This window comes from Orcinus orca, chromosome 2 (assembly GCF_937001465.1).
Source record: "Orcinus orca chromosome 2, mOrcOrc1.1, whole genome shotgun sequence".
NCBI lineage: Eukaryota > Metazoa > Chordata > Mammalia > Artiodactyla > Delphinidae > Orcinus > Orcinus orca.
Window position 1 is genome coordinate 137,737,130 of NC_064560.1, and position 22,725 is coordinate 137,759,854.

General features: G+C 50.1%; 1 protein-coding gene, 1 long non-coding RNA gene and 4 other non-coding genes across 8 annotated transcripts in view; 3 read left to right on the forward strand and 3 right to left on the reverse strand.

The window, feature by feature from the left end:
- Window positions 1-845: 845 nt before the first annotated feature.
- TRNAY-GUA (transfer RNA tyrosine (anticodon GUA)) lies at window positions 846-935 on the reverse strand. Its single transcript is given in 2 exon segments — window positions 846-881; window positions 899-935. It is a non-coding gene; the product is annotated as a tRNA-Tyr (tRNA).
- Window positions 936-5,208: 4,273 nt separating this feature from the next.
- On the forward strand, window positions 5,209-5,298 carry TRNAY-GUA (transfer RNA tyrosine (anticodon GUA)). The gene is given in 2 exon segments: window positions 5,209-5,245; window positions 5,263-5,298. It is a non-coding gene; the product is annotated as a tRNA-Tyr (tRNA).
- A 4,843-nt stretch (window positions 5,299-10,141) lies between these two features.
- On the reverse strand, window positions 10,142-10,305 carry LOC125963713 (U1 spliceosomal RNA). Its single transcript, XR_007476103.1, has one exon. It is a non-coding gene; the product is annotated as a U1 spliceosomal RNA (small nuclear RNA).
- A 29-nt stretch (window positions 10,306-10,334) lies between these two features.
- Window positions 10,335-14,554, forward strand: LOC125963502 (uncharacterized). Its single transcript, XR_007475537.1, has 2 exons — window positions 10,335-13,205; window positions 13,424-14,554. It is a non-coding gene; the product is annotated as an uncharacterized LOC125963502 (long non-coding RNA).
- A 2,193-nt stretch (window positions 14,555-16,747) lies between these two features.
- Window positions 16,748-16,911, forward strand: LOC117201407 (U1 spliceosomal RNA). The gene has a single exon (XR_004483426.1). It is a non-coding gene; the product is annotated as a U1 spliceosomal RNA (small nuclear RNA).
- Window positions 16,912-19,252: 2,341 nt separating this feature from the next.
- The window catches only part of SNX6 (sorting nexin 6), a 54,385-nt gene continuing 50,912 nt past the window's right edge, over window positions 19,253-22,725 (reverse strand). For all 3 annotated transcript variants that reach the window (XM_033428355.2, XM_012533069.3, XM_033428356.2), the window contains one exon: window positions 19,253-20,942. In XM_033428355.2, the coding sequence (XP_033284246.1) occupies window positions 20,889-20,942 (54 nt within the window). In that variant the 3' untranslated portion in view covers window positions 19,253-20,888. The remainder of the gene's footprint in view (window positions 20,943-22,725) is intronic.

The following is a 22,725-nucleotide window of genomic DNA, read 5'->3' on the forward strand; positions in this document are numbered from 1 at the left end:
AGGAATAGGTGCGAAGGCATATGAAAGCTGAGGTTTCCAGGGGGCCACACCACCCTCCTCCCCCTCAGACTGACAGGACACCTGAAAGGTTCTCATAGGCACTGTCAAGGCCCACTGAGAGCCCTGCTGCGTTTTGCTCCTGCCGGTGTCGGCTTCCGCGCAGGTACACAACTGTCAGTGTCTTGGAGGGTGGCAGAATGTGGCTTGGAAGATCTCGGGGTGGCAGTTCTGCCCCACAAATAGATTAAGACGGTTGGCAAGGTTCTCTGTCTCCCTGGGTCTGTACCTGTAGAGACCATGGGAAAGACAGGGAAGGAGAGAGAGAGGTTGGGAGATTGAAAGACTGTGACTGGGAGAGACAGAGACAGTGACCCTCCTTTGGGGGGCAGAGCTGGGGACTGAGCCCGGGAGTGAGAGGGGGTTTCCAGGAAGGGTGCCGTAGTTGTCCCTGACCGTGTGATGGCCTGTGTGCTTGTCGGCCTCCAGGGCTTTGGGTGGGCAGCTCCTGCGTGCCCACCTGTTTGGCAGGGATGTGCGCGTGTCGAGCAGAGCGGGGGCGGTGGGTGAATAAAAGTGGAGAGGGCGCGGGCCGCGGTGGGGCCGGCGGGGCTGCGCGCTAAGGCGGGAGCAACCGGGCTGCGGGCGGGCGTGTGGCCTGCGGGCGGGAGGAAAGCGCAGGCGTGTTCCCTGGCCACGGCCCCCACGTGGCTGTGCGGGCGGCCCCCAAAGGCTTTCCCGCCTCTGGCCGGGGAGAGAGGATGCTGCGCGGCCTCAGGGCCTTGGGCGGGGCGTGGCCCCGGGGGAGGGGGTGTGCCCTTCACGAGGGCGCAAAAGCGACGGGCACCTCCTTCGAGCCGGAATCGAACCAGCGACCTAAGGATGTCCACACGTGTCGGCTCTACAGTCCTCCGCTCTACCAGCTGAGCTATCGAAGGGTGCGCGCCGCCAGGCCCGGGCCCTTAACTCTTTCTGGAAATGCCGGAGCACGGCACTGGGACGCCCGAGGTGAGACAGGCCCAGGGCTGTTTGGAGATGAGTTCGAACAGGCGAGGGCAAAAATGGGCTGAAACTTTCTTTTGCTGAAAGCAAGGCGAGACCGGACCCGAGCCCCGACCCACCCCTTCAACTGCGGGGCGCCGCGCGCCGCGAGCTCCCGTCTTCCCGGGTTCCCCCTCCAGGTGTCGATTCGTCGCCGCGCGCCCACGCTCCCCCGCCACGAGACACTCATTCCGGTGCCCCCCACGGGGAAGAACAGGGCCCTGGGAAGGTCGCGCTGGGGGGCGTGGCGTATGTAGATGAGGAGGGGCGCAGAGGCTGCTGGTCCCACTCCGCCTGGGCCTCCGCGTCCTGCGTGTGGACACGCAGAGGCTGCCCGTTGTTCCCCGGGTGGCCGAAGCCGGGGCGAGGGGCGTGCAGCGGCGCAGGGCGCGGAGGCGGCGTGAGCGAAGTGACCGTGCGTGCCGAGTGGGACAGGCTCTTAGGTATACGCCGAGGAGGGATGGGGGCATTCTGGTAGCGGTGCTGTTTACACAGGGCCCGGAGTTCTTTAGTTAGCGGTATGTATTTTTTCGGGATGAAAATTCTTACGTTGTTCTCGGGCTGTTTTGACAGCTGCAGTTTTTCCAAATGTGAGAAAATTGAGTGCGTCGTTCCTGTTAGCCAGGACAAACGTTAAAGCTTTTCTCTGGTTTATTCTGTGTCTTTAAAACAAGTACATGTTTTTATGTATTGGGGCCTTGTACTACTACTGTGTTTTATAAATGCTGAGTCATTCGTGGCTGGAGGGGGAGAAGCTTTTTAACTATACTAATTTGTTTATCGTTTTTACAGTTTAAAATTGTAGGCCGGACTCGCCGTGCCGACTGTCAGCCTAAAGCTGGATCTGCTCTTCCGAGCCCTGGGCCGGACCTACACTGCCGGAGAATTTGGTGAACTATGTTCTTGGGCTGCCAAGAAGTTCATTCAGGTTGTTCCATAACATCTTTACTTTGGTATTAAAGTAATGGAGGTCTGCTAATAATCACCAATATTGTTCGACTTACAAACCATGTCTGTATACTGAGAGTGCATAGTGGAATTGACTGGAATAATGTAACTGTAAGAATCACTATCTTTTCAGTTTAGCTCATTTCCAATGTCGGTTATTCTAGAAAACTTAAGTGTCAAGTTCTTGTATAAATTACAGTCTGGGGCCCTCCTCCTGATTTTTTCTTCACTGACGTGTTCTGGGAGGCCTTTTTTTTTTTTTTTGCGGTACGCGGGCCTCTCACTGTTGTGGCCTCTCCCGTTGCGGAGCAACAGGCTCCGGACGCGCAGGCCCAGCGGCCATGGCTCACGGGCCCAGCCGCTCCGCGGCACGTGGGATCTTCCCGGACCAGGGCACGAATCCGCGTCCCCTGCATCGGCAGGCGGACTCTCAACCACTGCGCCACCAGGGAAGCCCAAGACTAGATTCTCATATGCATACCCATTGGTGAGGGGCCGGGGGGTGGGGGGGGGGAGAGAGAGGGGTGGAGAAATTAACCATTTAAGAGCAAGACATGTCTGCAACAGATCTGGTTTCCTATATTTTTTTACCCTCAATGCTAATAGTGATCCTGACAGGATTTTAGAACCTATATTACCCATGCTTACTCAATACGTTGATATTGAAGAGGGTGGTTCCTCCAGCTAGTATTGGAAAAGAGCAGAGAGCTATAAGGGAGACTTTTAAAAATAACTCAGGGTCTCTTAAGTGACTGTTGTGTGGCCACAAGACTTTTAGCTGATTCAGTCCAATCAGCAACTGCCAGACCAATCCTGTCCTTATTGCCAGACTCTTGAGGAGAATAACATCTCCTGCCAACCCAGCGAATCCTCTCCACAAAGGTAGAAAGAAAAGAAGTCAACATTTTTATTGAAAAGCCACTAAACCAGACTGTAATGTGCATCACAAGAAACCCACCAAAGAGATTGCAAAGACAGTATATAATTCAGCTTGGGCTGCCATAACAAAATACCACAGACTGGGGTGAGGCTTAAATAATGGAAATGTTTCTCAGTTCCAGGAGCTGTAAATCCAAGACCAAGATATTGGCAGCTTTGCTTTCTCCGGAGGCTTCCCCTTGTCTTGCAGCCATCCCTGACGTCTCTAATGAAGGACACCAGTCATATTGAATTACAGCCCCACCTTTATGACCTCATTTAAACTTAATTACCTCCTTAAAGGCCCTGTCTCCAAATACACTCAGATGGGGGCTAGGGCCTCAACATATGAACTTGGGGTGGGGGGACACAATTCATCCCATAACAATAAGTATGTTCCCTGTTATATAAGCAGGCAGATACAACTTATTACATAGATGTTCTCAAGAACTTGTCCTCAATAGGAGGACTTGACAACACCATTTGCTACACATAGTTCATCCTAAATTCAACTGGTAATTGGAGTGGCCATCTGTGTGCCTTTATCCAAAGAGAAATAAAACTCGTATCTCCATGACAAGCAAGTGGTTACGACCTGGAGCCAGCCACCTAAGCTAAACTCCCAGAGGTAGAGGGAGATGGAGCCCTACCTTCCTTAATGTTCACATTTCAAAAAGATGGTTTCAAGGCCCTCCAGACATTCTCAGGTTGTAAAACTGGCAAAGGATACATTTAACTGTTAATAACATTTACATATATATCTCAAACGGAGAGAACCAGTATTAGCAAATTTTCTAAGAATGAGGGAGAAATATCTTTCCCTTTTGGCACCAAGGGGAAATTCTTTTTTTCCTTCCCATTTCGTATTCACTCTCACATCACACTTGTTCCAGTGCCGGTGAGGTCAGGGGAGGTCTGAACATAAGGGACTTCAGATGGTGAAACGGCAACATTATCACTCGAGGAAAGGTCCACCTCATAAAATACAACCGCAGTCTCCTGTTTCTTCCTGGGCACATGTTAGGCAATCTGGGGACTTTCTCCATACAGCATTCAAGAACGGTCTTACCAAACAGCCAGAGTGTTGCCTAGTTTCCCAAACGTATCAAAAAAATGCATAAGTCCCTATTTCTGGAAGGGAGTCATAAATACGCGTGCACCGTCACCCTATGCTTACATCTACATCAAGTAGGGTGATCCTGTTACAGCGCAAAAAGCCTAGACTGCCTGCTGCTGGTATATTAGACACTCTCGCTACCCTCAAACACCCAGGTCAAGCAGCTGGCAGATAGATCCAACAAAATCGACCACTCCCAAGAGTCCCATCCAACAGATCTTTCAAAGCTTCACAACCAGGACACCTGCGACCTCACATCAGCGCCGCCGATTCTTGCTCCGCACAGACGACATTTTCGTTTCTCCTACCACACTACTTACGCTCACCTACAGCCCGGTCTTAGTCATACAACGTAAAGTCACCGAACTATCTTTTTGGTGAAACACTTTTCAAAAAACAAAAACAGACTTATTGCACAACCGCCAAGTTTAACGTAACCCGGCTGAAATAAAAAGCGGGCGGAAAACACAGAAAAAAAAGAGTATTACAACTATAAGTTACGCTTTGAAATTTTCGATATACCACAAAACAAGAATCACTGTCAATTAAACAACAGCTTTCTATGAAAAACAAAACCTTCGGAGTCATACCGGTATCTCCTTTCAGACAAAACTGAAAGTCTTACTTTCCTCGTCCCACAACCACGAGCTCACCCCACTCGGCACGCACGGTCACTTCGCTCACGCCGCCTCCGCGCCCTGCGCCGCTGCACGCCCCTCGCCCCGGCTTCGGCCACCCGGGGAACAACGGGCAGCCTCTGCGTGTCCACACGCAGGACGCGGAGGCCCAGGCGGAGTGGGACCAGCAGCCTCTGCGCCCCTCCTCATCTACATACGCCACGCCCCCCAGCGCGACCTTCCCAGGGCCCTGTTCTTCCCCGTGGGGGGCACCGGAATGAGTGTCTCGTGGCGGGGGAGCGTGGGCGCGCGGCGACGAATCGACACCTGGAGGGGGAACCCGGGAAGACGGGAGCTCGCGGCGCGCGGCGCCCCGCAGTTGAAGGGGTGGGTCGGGGCTCGGGTCCGGTCTCGCCTTGCTTTCAGCAAAAGAAAGTTTCAGCCCATTTTTGCCCTCGCCTGTTCGAACTCATCTCCAAACAGCCCTGGGCCTGTCTCACCTCGGGCGTCCCAGTGCCGTGCTCCGGCATTTCCAGAAAGAGTTAAGGGCCCGGGCCTGGCGGCGCGCACCCTTCGATAGCTCAGCTGGTAGAGCGGAGGACTGTAGAGCCGACACGTGTGGACATCCTTAGGTCGCTGGTTCGATTCCGGCTCGAAGGAGGTGCCCGTCGCTTTTGCGCCCTCGTGAAGGGCACACCCCCTCCCCCGGGGCCACGCCCCGCCCAAGGCCCTGAGGCCGCGCAGCATCCTCTCTCCCCGGCCAGAGGCGGGAAAGCCTTTGGGGGCCGCCCGCACAGCCACGTGGGGGCCGTGGCCAGGGAACACGCCTGCGCTTTCCTCCCGCCCGCAGGCCACACGCCCGCCCGCAGCCCGGTTGCTCCCGCCTTAGCGCGCAGCCCCGCCGGCCCCACCGCGGCCCGCGCCCTCTCCACTTTTATTCACCCACCGCCCCCGCTCTGCTCGACACGCGCACATCCCTGCCAAACAGGTGGGCACGCAGGAGCTGCCCACCCAAAGCCCTGGAGGCCGACAAGCACACAGGCCATCACACGGTCAGGGACAACTACGGCACCCTTCCTGGAAACCCCCTCTCACTCCCGGGCTCAGTCCCCAGCTCTGCCCCCCAAAGGAGGGTCACTGTCTCTGTCTCTCCCAGTCACAGTCTTTCAATCTCCCAACCTCTCTCTCTCCTTCCCTGTCTTTCCCATGGTCTCTACAGGTACAGACCCAGGGAGACAGAGAACCTTGCCAACCGTCTTAATCTATTTGTGGGGCAGAACTGCCACCCCGAGATCTTCCAAGCCACATTCTGCCACCCTCCAAGACACTGACAGTTGTGTACCTGCGCGGAAGCCGACACCGGCAGAAGCAAAACGCAGCAGGGCTCTCAGTGGGCCTTGACAGTGCCTATGAGAACCTTTCAGGTGTCCTGTCAGTCTGAGGGGGAGGAGGGTGGTGTGGCCCCCTGGAAACCTCAGCTTTCATATGCCTTCGCACCTATTCCTGGTAGCCGCTGGAGGGGTTGAGTTCCCGCCGAAAGAGCAAAGATCGCTCACACTCTGTACAAGGGTGGGAAAACGCCCGCACCCATTCTTCTGCTACATCTGATGGATATAGATAGATGATAGATGATAGGTAGGTAGATAGATAGATAGATGGATAGATAGCTTGATAGATAGATTAGATGATAGATAGATAGATAGATAGATAGATAGATAGATAGATAGATAGATAGAAAGGGGGTGGGGCGGGAGAAAGAGAGAGAAAGGAAGATTGACAGCAAAAGCACAGGCAGAGCTCAGAGAGCCCTGAGAGCCAGGGGCAATGGGGGCTGATGGCAGGGAGCAGAAGGGTGGAGGGTGGGGTGGTGGGCAGGTGGGGAGCTGCCATCATGGAGGGGCTCTCAACCTCACCTCCTTGCACAACCCACTGGCCTGTGGCTTCTGACCAGCTGGCTACCTTTATTGGGTCCTTAAGGCTGAATTGGCGGGGCCAAGAGGAAGCTGCTGAGGCCCAAGCAGAGAGCACCCAGGAGGAAATGGGCCGGGCTTTCAGCAAGAAGGAGCAGCTTCACCTTGCGGACAGAGCCTGGTTGGGGTGGGATGTGTGGGTGCCGAGAAGAACGCCGCGGGTGGTCCTTGCCCCTCCCTTCCTGTGGAAAGGAAACGCCGTAGACTCGCCGAGAGGAGTCACAGCAGAACCCCGATGGGAGCGAGGCTCTCTGAAACCTCAGGGGCCCAGCGCTGCCCTCCCCTGACCCCTGAGCCCACAAGCCCTTTTTCGGTTCTGGTTCTGTCTCTCAAACCGGAGACTGCATTTCCCCACCCGTCTTCCTCTCCTGGCAAGCTCCTACGGTTGCCCCCCCGCTGCGGCCTCAGCCCTCCTCACGGTCCCACTGCTAACTAAGAGGGGCTGACCTGGAGTCTGTGGAGTCTCCGTGGGCCTGGGAGGCCGTGCCACTGCAGTCTGACAGGTGACCTTCAGGAAGAGTCTATTGCTCTGGAGCTACAGAAAGACCTCAGCCTCAAATGTCACCATCTGCAGAGACCAGCGGATGAGGACCAAAGAGAGAACCTCAGGCCTTCGTTGGATATACCCCCGACGGGATGTGGAGGTGTGGAACCCTTGGGAACCTGGCTTTGGGGGAGTGGGCGGGGTGCGTGGGTTTGGGTGACCGGCACAGGGGAGTGTGAGTCTCAGCACGGCCAACTCTTCTTGTCTGGGTGTCACAGAGAATAGTAGCAGGGGACCTCTGAGGCACTGCCCCTCACCCTCCGAGGGGCAGAGGTGCCTGCTGCCCGGTCAGAGAGCGGCGACACACCCAGCTGAGGGAAGGCCACTTTGGTGTGGCTTGCCGTGCCTCTGTGGGACTTTTGCTGGGTGGGTTAGCGGTCTTGGGCGGTGGGCACACACCAGGTGGGATCAGAAACGTTTGTAAGGAGTCCAACCTGGACACCTGTGCCCTCTGCCCCTCCCTCTGGACTCCAGTGCCTCTCCAGGAAGTCCACAGAACCTTGACCTCTTTCAGGAAGCAGCCGCCTCTGCCAAAGGAATCGGGGTAGGTGGGCGAAGGAGGGGAGCCGAGGCTGGATATCCATGGGCCTTGTGGAGCCCCGGATGTGCTCTCTCCTGAGAAACCTGATGGTCCTTCTCCATCGCTCCGCAGTAAGCCTCACTGCGACAGAAAGTCATTGTGGGCAGGAGGGCGGAGGGGCATATCAGCCCCCAGGGGAGGCGAGGCTCTTAGGTGGGGAAAATACAAGCCTGGAACATGCAACTGTGCCCAAAAGTAAAGGAATGTACAGTGACTGATTCGGTGGCATGTCAAGCACACAAGAGCCAATTGGAAAGCGTTCCCACTGCCAAATCAAGGTAATGATAATAACGGAATATAATCCACTGAGTAAAATAGGTACAGGGCCTAACAGCAATGACACACCAGATTTTGGTCTCTCAGTATCATTCTCCAACAAAAGGAACCAGGGCCAATAAAAGGAACCAGGGTGGGCTTCCCTGGTGGCGCAGTGGTTAAGAATCCGCCTGCTAATGCAGGGGACATGGGTTCGAGCCCTGGCCCGGGCAGATCCCGTATGCCGCGGAGCAACTAAGCCCGTAGCGCCACAACTACTGAAGCCTGCGCGCCGTGCTCCGCAATAAGAGAAGCCACTGCAATGCGAAGCCCGCGCGCCGCAACGAAAACCCAACGCAGACAAAAGTAAAATTTATTTAAAAAAAAAAAAGGAACCAGGGTTCCTCGGAGACCCACTTAATTTGGGTTTTCATCTACATACATGTAAAAATCTGCATGTTTTCCTCCTGTTTAAAAAAATTTTTTTGTTTTTTTAAATTAATCGCTGTGCACGAGCTTTCTCGAGTTGCGGCGACCCGGGGCTAGTCTTCGTTGCGGTGTGCGGGCTTCTCATTGCGGTGGCTTCTCTTGTTGCAGAGCACGGGCTCTAGGCGCGCGGGCTCAGTTGTTGTGGCTCGTGGGCTCTAGAGCGCAGGCTCAGTAGTTGCGACGCACGGGCGTAGTTGCTCCGCGGCATGTGGGGATCTGCCCCGGCCAGGGCTCGAATCCGTGTCCCCTGCATTGGCAGGCGGATTCTTAATCCCTGCACCCTCAGGGAAGTGCCCCCCTCCTGTTTTACATCCATTAATACTCAGGCCCTGCCAGAGAGCCTCAAAGGGTAAAAAGTAAAGTTTTGCCTCCCCTACAGCTTCAATCAGCAGAAGCCGTACATGAAGAGAAGGGGCAGGTATGTGAGAAAAATAAGGTGCTTACACACTTGACTTGCATTTTTTCTGCTATCTGCAAAAACGATCCCATTCTCCTAAAGTGATAAGGAACTGAAAGAGGCTAGGTTGGAGGCTGAGGGCGTGGCCTGGTGCGCCCTCTCCCAGGGCTCAGGGGCTCCGTTTGGGTTTTTGGTTCTGTCCTTAGTAGCTCTCACCCTAGGACTCACGCAAATGGGGTTCAGAGACGTTGCTGATGAAGCTGAACAGGGAGTGTTCCGTGATTTTTCTGTACGAAGGACACCGTATTTTTCATCTTACCTGCACTCAGAACCTGCTGGAGAACAGTTTCCACTCTGTTTTTTGTTCTGAAGCCTGAGATCAATAAGTTACATATATGTGTACGCGTGTGTGTTTATGCAGGTGTTGTATATATAACATGCAAATACATATCTAGGGTTTTTTTCGCTAAACCCGTAAGCTTCGGGAATCTCAGTTTCCTGACTAGGGATTGAACCGAGGGCCGTGGTAGTGGAAACACGGGGTCCTAACCACGGACAGGCAGGGAGTTGCCTCCATACTTCTTTTTAAAAACTTTTACTTATTAAACTAAGTGTTCACAATACTGTGCCAGTTCGAGGTGTAGTAGAACTTCGGGTTGTTTTTCATTATACGTTATTTCAGGATGCCGTATAGAAGTTGAATGTTCTTCACAGGTAACTTCCGTTACTTTATATATAGCATGCCGTATTCAATCAACCCCGTACTCCTGACTTGGCGTTCTCCAGAGCTTTGTTTCCTGTGCCTGTGGTTCTACTGCTATTTCATAAGTCAAGTTACCTTATGTTCGGGACTCTATACGATACCGGCCTACATAGTGTGTGTTGTCAGCTGATTTTTGCTAGCATGATAGCCGCCGGTTTCACTCACACTGGGGCAAACGGTTGTTTTTGCAGGCACTGCCTTTTCTTCACAGACGTTGATTTCTGTATTCCGCTACCTGGCAACGCGGACGTTGCTGGTAAGCGCCACACGGAACAGGAAACCGAGACATGATTTAAGCGACGAAGAAAAACCGGTTCAGACTACCGAAGCAAGACACGTTGTGCGTTCACTGCCCATGACGAACTACCGGGAACGCCACAGCACAGCAGTCAGACAGAAAAAAATACCACAGCACAGGTAGCACGTAGCGACACTCAGCAACCGAAGATTGACTCCATAGGGGCAGTACCAAAATTGTCGTCTATCTGTTTACCAAGTCAAACACCAGGGGAAAGCGCGAACGCAGTCCCCCACTACCACAAATTATGCAGTCGAGTTTCCCACATTTGGGGAAATCGCAGGGGTCAGCACATCCGGAGTGCAATGGATAAGCCTCGCCCTGGGAAAACCACCTTCGTGATCATGGTATCTCCCCTGCCAGGTAAGTATGAGTTGCTACGCTCTCCTCGTCCCACACCCTCGCGATCGCCCACCTCTTCACGCACGCTCACTTCCCTCACGCCCTCTCCGCGCCCTCCGCCCCTGCATGCCCCTCGCTCCGGGCTCGCCCACCCCGGGAACAACCTCGTGAGTCCTCGGCTGCCCACACGCAGGACGCGGAAGCCCAGCCGGAGTGGGACCAGCAGCCTCTGCGCGCCTCGCTATCTGCATACGCCACGCCCCTCTCCGGAAGTCCCGCGCCTCTCAGCTTTCCCCAAGCCCGCTGAGGACAGCGGGGAGAACGCAGGAGGGATCTGCTCAGAGCCTTCGACTTAAAATGAACATTAGGTTCTTGTTTCAAGTTACATTGAGGGGTTTCACTTTTCGCACCGTCTATGTCTAACCTTTTCCCCATTGGGAAATCGCTATGTTTGGGGGCACTTAGCCCTCAGGCGGCTTTCTAGTCTGTTACTTTCTCTTTGGCTTGTGTGGCCTCGAGGAGCTTTAGGGCAGGTTTCCTAGACCTCCAGGTTTCTCTAGATAGGACGCATTGACAATGTTAAGTGAAAAAATAAAGTGCACGCATATATGTAGTATGCTACCCTTTGTCTATGAAAAATGTGAAAAAAAAGAAAATTATACACCGTCTGTCAAAAAGAAACCCAGGAGTGTTAAACCGGAACTGATGAAATTGCCTATATGGGTGAGTGCAAGGAGAGAGTGACAGTTTTCTGAGCGTACCTTTCTATGTAATTATTTGGGGATCTCTGTTAACATTTTGGATATGTTTTTAAAACACAGGGGGAGGGACTTCCCTCGTGGTCCAATGGGAAAGACTCCGCACTTCCAATGCAGGGGGCCGGGGTTCGGTTCCTGGTCACGGAACTAGACCCTGCATGCGTGCCGCAACTAAGGGTTCACATGCCGCAACTAAAGATCCCACAGGCCACAACTAAAGATCCCACGTGCCGCAACTAAGATCCGGCACAGCCAAAATCAAGGAAGGAAGGAAGAAGGAAAGAAAGAAAAACTGCTGCTTAAAAAAAAAAATACAGGGGGAGGACTTCCCTGGTGGCGCGATGGTTAAGAATCCTCCTGCCAATGCAGGGGACACGGGTTCGAGCCCTAGGTCCGGGAAGATCCCACAGGCCGCGCGGAGCAACTACGCCTGTGCGCCGCAACTTCTGAGCCTGCGCTCTAGAGGCCGCGAGCCACAACTACTGAAGCCCGCCCGCTCAGAGCCAGGGCTCCGCAACAAGAGAAGCCACCGCAATGAGAAGCCCGCGCACCACAACGAACAGTAGCCCCCGCTTGCCGCAACGGGAGAAAGCCCACGCGCAGGGACAAAGACCCAGCGCAGCCAAAGATAAATGACATTTTTAAAAAAATACAGGGGGAAAAGACCCTAAAATTGGAGGTAAGTACAAATTAACCTAACTGTATCTCAGATGACTAGTGTAACCACACTAGTGGAGTAGAAATAACCAACCGAAATGACTTTTGAACACAGTACATTGACCATAACCGTTTTCAACTCTAAAGACAAGAACTGCAAATACTAGTAGGTTGGTATTTCATAGCTATGTGGTTGTAACAGTTTTGTACCAATGCTGTTGTATTGTAGGATTGAGCTAATGAGTAAATGGAGGCTGGGAGTCAAGGTTCTCACTGTTGAAGAGAGGAGATACAAATACAGAATGGCGGAGGGCGAGGAGGAACCATGTGGTGTTAAGTTGAAAATTGGAATTGAAGATATCAGTATAGGCCCATTATTATTTTTTTTAAATTAATCAATTTAGTTTTGGCTGCATTGGGTCTTCGTTGCTGCGCGCCGGCTTTCTCTAGCTGTGGCGAGAGCGGGGGCTACTCTTCATTGAGGTGAGCGGGCTTCTCATCGCGGTGCCTTCTCTTGTTGTGGAGCACTGGCTCTAAGCGCGCGGGCTTCAGTAGTTGTGGCACGCAGGCTTTAGTAGTTGTGGCACGCGGGCCCAGTAGTTGCGGCTCGCGGGCTCAGTTAGTTGTGGCTCGCGGGCTCTAGAGCGCAGGCTCAGTAGGTGTGGCGCAAGAGCTTAGTCGCTGCGAGGCATGTGGGATCTTCCCGGACCAGGACTCGAGCCCGTGTCCCCTGCATTGGCAGGCGGATTCTTGACCACTGTGCCACGAGGGAAGTACCTGGCCACCCCCCCCCCTTTTTTTAAACATCTTTATTGGAGTATAGTTGCTTTACAGTGGTGTGTTAGTTTCTGCTGTATAACGAAGTGAATCAGCTATACATATACATATATCCCCATATCTCCTCCCTCTTGCGTCTCCCTCCCACCCTCCCTATCCCACCCCTCTAGGTGGACACAAAGCACCGAGCTGATCTCCCTGTGCTATGCGGCTGCTTCCCACTAGCTATTTATTTTACATTTGGTTGTGTATATATGTCCATGCCACTCTCTCACTTCGTCCCAGCTTACCCTCCCCCTCCCCGTGTCCTCGAGTCCAGTGTCTATGTATGCGTCTTTACTCCCGGGCCCATTATTTTTAATAGATATAGACATGTGTAGGGAAACCCACTGTCCTGATCTTGCTTTCTAAATGTCATTCTCCACTAAAAAGAACCAGGGCTCTTTGGAGAAACAGATGATTTTCAGGAGTCAGGGAAGGTACAAGATGAGCCTGGACTATCTTGTGCCAGAAAATGCTCCAAAAATTATATGGACGTGTCAGAAGGACACAGTAGCCAACCTGAAGGGTCTTTCATAGGCCCAGTATGAGAACAACCGAACATCAAAATAAACGGAAACAGTCATGGATTATAAACAACTAAACACAACCACGAGTTCATGTTGATTACATAGGGAAGGAAGGAAAATTCTTCCTTACAACAGAATGCCAACCAAGAAATGTAGAGGGCTTCCCTGGTGGTGCAGTGGTTGAGAGTCCGCCTGCCAATGCAGGGGATACGGGTTCGTGCCCCGGTCGGGGAAGATCCCACATGCCGTGGAGTGGCTGGGCCCGTGAGCCATGGCCGCTGAGCCTGCGCATCCGGAGCCTGTGCTCTGCAACGAGAGAGGCCACAGCAGTGAGAGGCCCGCGTACCACAAAAAAAAAAAAAAAAGAAATGTAGAATGAATGACAGAATTAGAAAATCAACATTTGGCAACCATAATGCAAGTCAACAGTGGATACTAAAAACTATTGGGTTAAGGTTTTGTAACGGATATTTACATATCCTCAATTATCTCCACACAAATTACTTAATAATTACAAGGGGCAGACCTGGTGAGCACCCCCAGTGGCAGAGGGTTACAATACTGGCCCCGGTACCATGTTCTTCTGCAGCACCCTCCCATGTTGACTCTGGGCTTGGCTACGTGACTTGCTTTGGCTAATGGAACATTAGTAAATGCAATGGAAGCAGAAGACTGAAAAACAGTTGCTCGTTGGGAGTCGCTCTCACTTGCTGTCCTGAGACCACCATGAGAAGAAGCCTGACTTAGCCTACTGGAGGATGAAATTACGGGAGTGAAGATGAATCATGTCAACTGAGGGCCCTCAGACTGACCCGCCCCAGTGTCCCACAAGCTGACTGCAGCTGCACGAGTGGTCCTACATCAGAGCCGCAGAACTGCCCGGCTCAGCCCAGCTGCGGTTGCTGACACAAAGAATGGTGAGCAAATCACGTGGTCACTATTTTAAATCACTAAGTTTTAGGGTAGTTTGTTACACGGCACTGGATAACTGATACACCACCTTAACCAAGTAATCCATGTTAACACCACCAATAACTGAACAAACTGACTTCACGTGCCTGCAGTGTGATGCCCAGAGGAGGACACTGGATTAATTTGATAGGGCTGTCATAATAAAGTACCACAATCTGGGTGGTTTAAAACAACAGAAATTTATTCTCTCACAGTTCTGGAAGCTACAAGTCCAAACTCAAGGAGTCAGCAGGGCCATGCTCCCTCTGAGAGTCTGGGTAGAATCTTTCCTTGCTTCTTCCTCGCTTCTAGTGGTGACAGTCGATCCTTAACTTGCAGCTACATCAGTCCAATCTGTGCTTTGTCATCACATGGCGTTATCCCTACGTGTCTCTGTCCTTACATGGCATTTTCCTCTTATAAGGACAATATTCATATTGGATTAGGGCCCACTCTACTGACCTCACCTTAACTTGATTGTATGTGCAAAGATTCTATTTCCAAATAAGGTCCCATTCATAGGTACCAGGGGTTAGGATTTCAGCATTTTTTGGGGGGGGGGAGGGACATAAGTCAACATGTAAACAGATACAGTACCATTTATGTCGTCTACGTGTCAAAAATGCACACTCGAGGGGCTTCCCTGGTGGCGCAGTGGTTGAGAGTCCGCCTGCCGATGCAGGGGACACGGGTTCATGCCCCGGTCCGGGAGGATCCCACATGCCCCGGAGCGGCTGGGTCCGTGAGCCATGGCTGCTGGGCCTGCGCGTCCGGAGCCTGCGCGTCCGGAGCCTGTGCTCCGCAGCGGGAGAGGCCACAACAGTGAGAGGCCCGCGTACCAAAAAAAAAAAAAAAAAAAAAAAAAAAAAGCACACTTGAATGTAATTATGAGGAAATACAGGACAACTTAAAAACCAAGGCTATTCTACAAAATAACTGGCCTGTAATTTTCAAAAATGCCTGCATAATGAAATAAAACGATGGGCCTGGGGATTATTTCAGATTAAAATTGGTTAAAGAGACAGGATACAGAATGCAACATGTGATTTTGAATTTTCCTTTGCTATAAAGGACATTCCTGAGACAATTGATAGAAATGGAATAATGTTTATAGAGTAAATAATAATATTGCATCCATGCTAATTTCTTGATTTTTATAATCATCCTGGGTTTAGATAAGAAAATGCTCTATTTTTAGGAAACACACACTAAGAAAGGAAACTTCCTGAGACAACCAGTAATCAAAAATGGGTGCTTGGGACTTCCCTGGCGGTCCAGTGGTGTGGTTAAGCCTCCGCGCTTCCACTGCAGCTGGGCGTGGGTTCCATCCCTGGTTGGGGAACTTAAGATCCCTCATGCCCCACGGCGCAGCCAAAAAAGAAAAAAAGAAAAAGAAAAAAGGGTGCTACAATACGTTTGCTCTGATCTTTTCGCAGTTAGGACCTCAGGAAACCTTCCCTGACCCTATAGTGTCCAGTCCTGTGTCTAGCCTCGCTTTGCTCCGTAGCACCGACCACAGTAGTATAATGCAGCACAAGGTCCACTGGAAGTCGACACACAATACTTGAATCGTTTTGTTCACGTCTGGGGAGGATCCACTTGATCTCGAGAAAGAATCTTCACGTATGGAAGAGGAAAAGACAAATCCGGGCGGCTGAAAGAGGCAGCCTAGTCCCTCAGGACGAAAACGGGACAATTCCGTCCGTGCATTCGATTTTCGGAAACCATTCAACACCCGTTCCCGGCCCACACATCTACCCCTTGCAGGAACGCTTTGCCCTGATAGTCTCTGTTCGTTTTTCTTTGCTGTTGCAGGATTCGATTACTGCATAATCTGAACGAAAGATCATGGATGAGGACTCAAACAATTTCATGTTAAACTGATGACGAAACTCTGATCTTACTATTTAACGTTTGATTGACATTGTGTTCCGTGTCATTTTCACTGAAAGGAAGGTGAGACCACACCCGAGCTCCGACCTGCTCCTGAACTGCAGGGCGCCAGGCGCCGCGAGCTCCTGTCTTCCCGGGTCCCGCCTCCAGGTCCCGATTCGTCGCCGCTCGCCCACGCCCTCCCTCCGGAGACACCGGCGCATCTCGGCCGGGAATTAGTAGGTCCGTATCTCCCGCGGGAAAGAACGGGACGCCGAAAAGGTCCCGGCAGGGGCGTGGCGCGTGTAGATGAGGAGGCGCACAGAAGCTGCTGGTCCCACTCCGCCTGGGTCCTATCTAGAGAAACCTGGAGGTCAAGGAAACCTGCCCTAAGCTCCTCGAGGCCACACAAGCCAAAGAGAAAGTAACAGACTAGAAAGCCGCCTGAGGGCTAAGTGCCCCCAAACATAGCGATTTCCCAACGGGGAAAAGGTTAGACATAGACGGTGCGAAAAGTGAAACCCCTCAATGTAACTTGAAACAAGAACCTAATGTTCATTTTAAGTCGAAGGCTCTGAGCAGATCCCTCCTGCGTTCTCCCCGCTGTCCTCAGCGGGCTTGGGGAAAGCTGAGAGGCGCGGGACTTCCGGAGAGGGGCGTGGCGTATGCAGATAGCGAGGCGCGCAGAGGCTGCTGGTCCCACTCCGGCTGGGCTTCCGCGTCCTGCGTGTGGGCAGCCGAGGACTCACGAGGTTGTTCCCGGGGTGGGCGAGCCCGGAGCGAGGGGCATGCAGGGGCGGAGGGCGCGGAGAGGGCGTGAGGGAAGTGAGCGTGCGTGAAGAGGTGGGCGATCGCGAGGGTGTGGGACGAGGAGAGCGTAGCAACTCATACTTACCTGGCAGGGGAGATACCATGATCACGAAGGTGGTTTTCCCAGGGCGAGGCTTATCCATTGCACTCCGGATGTGCTGACCCCTGCGATTTCCCCAAATGTGGGAAACTCGACTGCATAATTTGTGGTAGTGGGGGACTGCGTTCGCGCTTTCCCCTGATGTTTGTGTTTGTTGAATAGTAGAATTACCTAATGTCTGTCAACGAGTAAGTGCTTCTCTGCGTGCGCTTGCATATTTCTTCTTGGGGGTTTAGTGCAGTGCTTGCGTGCAGCTGTGAGTTCTGTGAGATGGTTGTTTCGCTGCACTGGAATTATTTGCTCTGAGGTTGCGGGGAAGCTGCAGTGTGCTGAGCCGCGTACTAAAGTAGAGCTTGACAGTCTGCTTTTTGGCTGTTAACTGCAGCCACCTAACGCTTTTTTGTCGTTCATGTTTTTCATGTTTATTGTGGTTTCTCAGAAGCAGTCTGAGCCTGCGTATGGTAGTGCCTGAGGACCCAGTGGTTAACTGCCGTAGGCCTGTTTTCAGCTTCCGGTCGGGAAACTAGGGTTGCGCTAGCCGATGGGCATGGTCAAAGACCCACACATACGAATATATATACGCATACACACATAACGTGTAAAGGTTACTGATCTCAGGCTTAAGAACGTGAACCCAGACTTTCCCAGCAAGTTTTCGCTTTGACTCGAGGTACGAGGGGTCACACCCAGAACGAAGCTTATTCGTCGTTCTGCGGATGTTGACCGTTGTGATTTCCCCAAGTGTGAGAAACGGAACTGCATGATTTATGGCAGTGCGGGATTGCGTTTGTGCTCCCCTCTGTGTTTTGTAGGTTTATTTTTTTAATTTATTTTTTAATCTTAGTTACCATGCTGTGTAGTATGTCCTCATGACTTATGAGTGAGATTTGTACCTTTTCACATGCCCTACCCCAAATTTTAGCAACCTCCCACCGTCTCCACCTTTGGCAACCACCAATTTCCTGTACGTATCTAATCTATAAAACTGAGTTTATAGATATTTGTTATTCTTTTTTCGCTGCGTTGGGTCTTCGTTGTTGCGCGCAAGCCTTCTCTAGTTGTGAGGAGCGGGGGCTCCTCATTGCAGTGGTTTCTCGTGTTGCGGAGCATGGGCTCTAGGCCCATGGGCTCCAGAGCGCAGGCTCAGTCGTTACGGCGCACGGGCTTAGTTGCTCCGTGGCACGTGGGATCTTCCCCGACCAGGGCTCGAACCCAGGCTCCGCTCTTTCTATAATGTCACCGGATATGTGTTAGCCGAGGGTTGGTGAGCTGAAACTGACACTGATACTCTTCTATCCAGCAGCAGCGAAACACAGAATTTCACTTATTATTTTATATTTTATAAATTCAGTTATTTTTGGCTGCGTCGGGTCTTCGTTGCTGCACCCGGGCTTTCTCTAGCTGCGGCGAGCGGGGGCTTCTCTCTGCGGTGGCTTCTCTTGTTGGGCAGCACCGGCTCTAGGCGCGCGGGCTCCGTAGTTGTGGCGCTCGGGCTTAGTTGCTCCGCAGCAGGTGCGAGCTTCCCGGTCCAGGCCTCGAACCCGTGTCCCCTGCATTGGCTGGCGGATTCCTAACCACTGCGCCAGCAGGGAAGACCCTCACTTCTTATTTTTACAGTATTGAATAGCTATGCGCTTCTCAGCAGTTTTCCTTTTGAACCCCCCCCTCCCCCCCGCCTCCCCAGCGGAAGAGAAACATCATTTTGACCTCAACTTAACATAGTTTTACTACGGAACATTAATAATATTGTATACACTTTTGTCACCCGGTTGGTGCCTCACTGACATACAGGTAGGCTTGACACACTTTCTTTTTTCTCACAAATTTCCTCTCCTGCCATCCTCCACTCTCACCGCATAAACTCCGAATCCCTCAGTCCCTTGCTTCCCACCGCAACCAACGTTGTCTCCCCAGGCCATTCCCACAGCCGGGGTTGCAGAGCATAAAGCATCATCCGAGGGAAACCCCAGACTGCCCCTTGCTGCCTTGTCTCTGCCACTAGGCGTCTTCCCGTCGCACCTTTGCGGCCCTCAGGCAGGAGATGGTTAAGAAGTTTTATGAATGCCACAACTCACCAGCGCTGGCTACTTTTATCAGGGACTAGCAGCGAGCTATGGAATAAACCTTTCAATTGTTCTGGACCTACAAATTAAATCTCTCCCGTATGACCTCGACGGAGTAACATACATTCTTTCCCTTCTCTGTACGTTTTGTTAGTGAGAAGACCCTCGGACAGTCATCAACTCATTAATACATGTGTTTAGTAAGCACCCCTCACCTCCCCACGCTCATGTGCAGCCCACAATTGCTGCTTCCTGTCTACGCCCACCCCGTCAGTAAACCAAAGGGCCAAGGGATGTACTTTCCACTGTACTTCTTTCCCAGAAAAAGGCCACCTCGGTAGAAACACATTAGCTGACGGATGTGTGAAAACTTGTGTAGCTTTTTGCTATTTTTTTAGCATTTACACAGCATCTTCACATTTCCAAAGCACTGTACCAACATTTATTAATCCTCACAACACCCCTGTGAGGTAGGTCAATAATTGTCTTTTATGGTAGAGAAATAGGCAGACAGGTCGAGTGAACCTTGTGGTCTGAGGCCACAAGGGCAGCCACTGAAGGGACTGTTCCCGAATCCAGAAGCTACGGCCCTCCACCCCACGTTCACCCACTGGTGGGCATCGCAGGGGCATATTCTCACCAGTGAAGGGGACATGGAGGACAAAACAATCTCTCAGGCAACACAAACATCAACAGTTCAAACGCACTGAGGAACGTCAATAAGAGAGAAACACTGACCCAGCACACCAGTGAGGCAAGAGCCATGCAGCAGAAAAGGCTGGAATCATAGCGACTAGTCCTGAGAACCAGGTAGGTGTTCTTAAAAACGGTTTGGGAAAACAAACTAGGAACACGGTGGAAGGGTGACCAACTCAGATGCCTGTGGTTTCCACATGGGAAACAGAGTGTGTGGAAAAATCCAACCACGCAATCTAATTTTAAACTAGAAATAACAATGTTCGTTCACATTAGAAAGGCCAAATATCTAATGTAGATACTGACAGTATCCATTTTGTACTGCAACTTTTATTCCAAATATTCCAGCTTTTTCCCCACTGACAAGTGCTGCTCCCTATAGCACTCCTCTTTCTCTCTACATACCAGTCTATACACTGGTGTATGTTGCACGGTTAATTAGCTGAACTAGGGGTGGAATCCTGGAAAGCACAACAGACCATACTCTGTTCCTGTTTTAGAAACAGCTGTCTCTAACCTGTCTCTGCCCAATTCCATCCTATAAGAAGTGCTAAAAGCACACAGAGAAGCAGTTCATTCTTTTGTAAAGTGGTGAACTTGGTTCGATATGCCATTTTAAAAGAAATAAGAAAAAAGAAAAACTAAGACCTGCATTGTAAAAGCATAATATAGGAGACTATAGCTACTCCAAATTTTAGAGTGACCAGAGTTAAAAACTATTACTGTTATCACTGTTTATTTGACAATAGTTCGTTTAGTCTACAAGTTTAAGGCAAACATACTAATGCATTTGCTTTTCTTCAGAAATCATACTTATAAAGATTATGTAAAGTCTGTCCCAAAACTTCTAAGAAACGTTCATTAATTAAAAATAAGTCTCATTAAGATGCTTTACCAAGATACAAGAACTAAGGTGGTGTACAATGTTTTTTTAAAACAAAATTCAAAAAAAGGTAACGGCAATCCTTATCTTGTTTACACAATGTATTTTGAAAGGGTTAAACTTCAGAAATTACTTAAAAGTAAATAAGATTAGCAGCCATAAGGAATACTATTCATAAAATAAGCACAGTTCTAGAGGCTACTTTAAAAAAGGCAGTACTTTGGGCTTCTGAAGAGGAGGAGGGCGCGATGATCATCAACTGTCCGCGGCGCAGGCGCAAGCGCGCAGGTCCCATCATGCAGCCCACAGCACCCGAGGGCGGCACCACGCCATTGTTTCTCAGAAAAAGGGAGAGTAGATGCACTTTGTCAGCTGTTTCTTTTGTTTCCAGTGAGCAGTAAATGTCTAGCATCATTAAGAAAAAAAATAAAATCTGACGGAAGGCAGCCCTTTTTAACTGGAAGGCAGAGTGTGGCTTATGTGTCTCCATTTAACACTGCCAGGCAGTTCTGCAGCAACTGTAGGTTACCCTAAAAAGGGAGGGAAAATAAATGAAGTTCAAACAGTGTGAAAGACTCTTACTGAAAATATACAGTATTAGAAATCAAGTAACTTTACATTTAAGATACCAGAATTTTGAAAAGTCATTTATTATATACAAATAAATGTTTAAAGACGTAAAATTACAGAATTTGTTCCATGCACAGTATTTTCCACATACCAGATTGTTCAGTAAATTTCCGTCTAGACCAATATTAATATTTGGCATGCTCTAGTGAGGGTTATAAAATATGCCCTTTGTATGCAGATTAAACCACTGAGTATGTTCTGATTGTAAGACAGGTTCTTATCACATTCCTTTAGCCATTAAAATATAGCATTAGATTTATAGCACTTTTTATAAAAACAGTAAGATTACATACAGAAGTATTCTATAAAATTCATACCTAAATGTCCATTTGTAAAACATGTGAACTGGTACCCACATTTAGAGACATAATAAAGGCAAATTTAAGTATATTTAGATTACGTTAATATATAAACAGGAATGAAGGAAAACCTCCTCCTTAGAGCAGAAAGTCAACTAAAATGTATAAAGAATGATGGAATTAGAAAATGACCATTTGGCGATCATCATCATCATAAACTGACTCAAGCAAAAATCATGAATGGATGCCAAAAGCAGTATGGGACTAAAATGCCAATACTGTAGCCATCAGCTATGTGCAGCTGCATAATGAAAATCTGTTAATTAAAATTAAATAAAAACTCAGTTCCTCAGTTGCATTACCCACATTTCAAGTCTTCAATAGCCACACATGACTAGTGCCAACCACACTGGACAGAACCCAGACTTCCTGATTACAGATTACAGAATATTCCCACCATGGCACGAAGCTGTGCTGATTACAGAATATTCCCACCATGGCACAAAGTTTTATTGGTCGGTGCTGGTTAAGTGATGGGGTATTTAACAGTCTCGGGTACCTCCTCACAGAATACTTCTTAATCCAAAGTATAAAATATCAACTTTGCCACTGTGAAGCCTGCAGACATCACTTTAAGCAAATGATCAAAGTTGTACATTGCCAGTAAGGCAACTGATCAACAGCATGTGCCTCCTCCTGTGTGATGCGCCAAGAAGATCTGACATCACTTCTGGGTGGAATTCCTGTCCGAAGTGCACAACCTAAACCCACTAATTAGACAAACCCAAAGTGAGGGGCATTCTATAGGCCTGTGCTTTAACAGTGTCCAATGTTATGAAATACGAAGATTCAGCAACTTTTCCAAATTACAGAAGTCTAAGAAGACACGTGCACTGAATGCAACACGTTCTCTTGAATTTCCTTTTGCCATTAAGGACATTATTGGGACAACTGGGGAAATGTGAATAAAGGCCTCTGGATTAGATAACAATTATGTTGATATTAATTTCCTCAACTTTATAACTGTACTGAGTATTTAATTACTTGATTTTAGGAAATTCACACTTAAATGTATAAAAGAGAGAAGAAGCATCATATCTGCAGCTTACTCATATGGTTTAAGACAAAAACAGGTGTGTACAGGGGTGTGTGTGAGAGTGTGAGTGTGTGTGTGTAAAGAGAAACGGGGAGGAAGGGAGGGAAAAGGACAAAGCAGATGCGATAATATGCACATTTGGGGAATCTGGGTGAAGAGTATCCAGGAATTCTTTGTACTTTCCTTGCAATGTTCCTGAAAATCTAAAATTAAGTGAAAAATAAACATTAAACATTTTTAGGTGTTCAAGTTACTGTCAATTTTTGGCCAGTATAAGAACAGAACTGT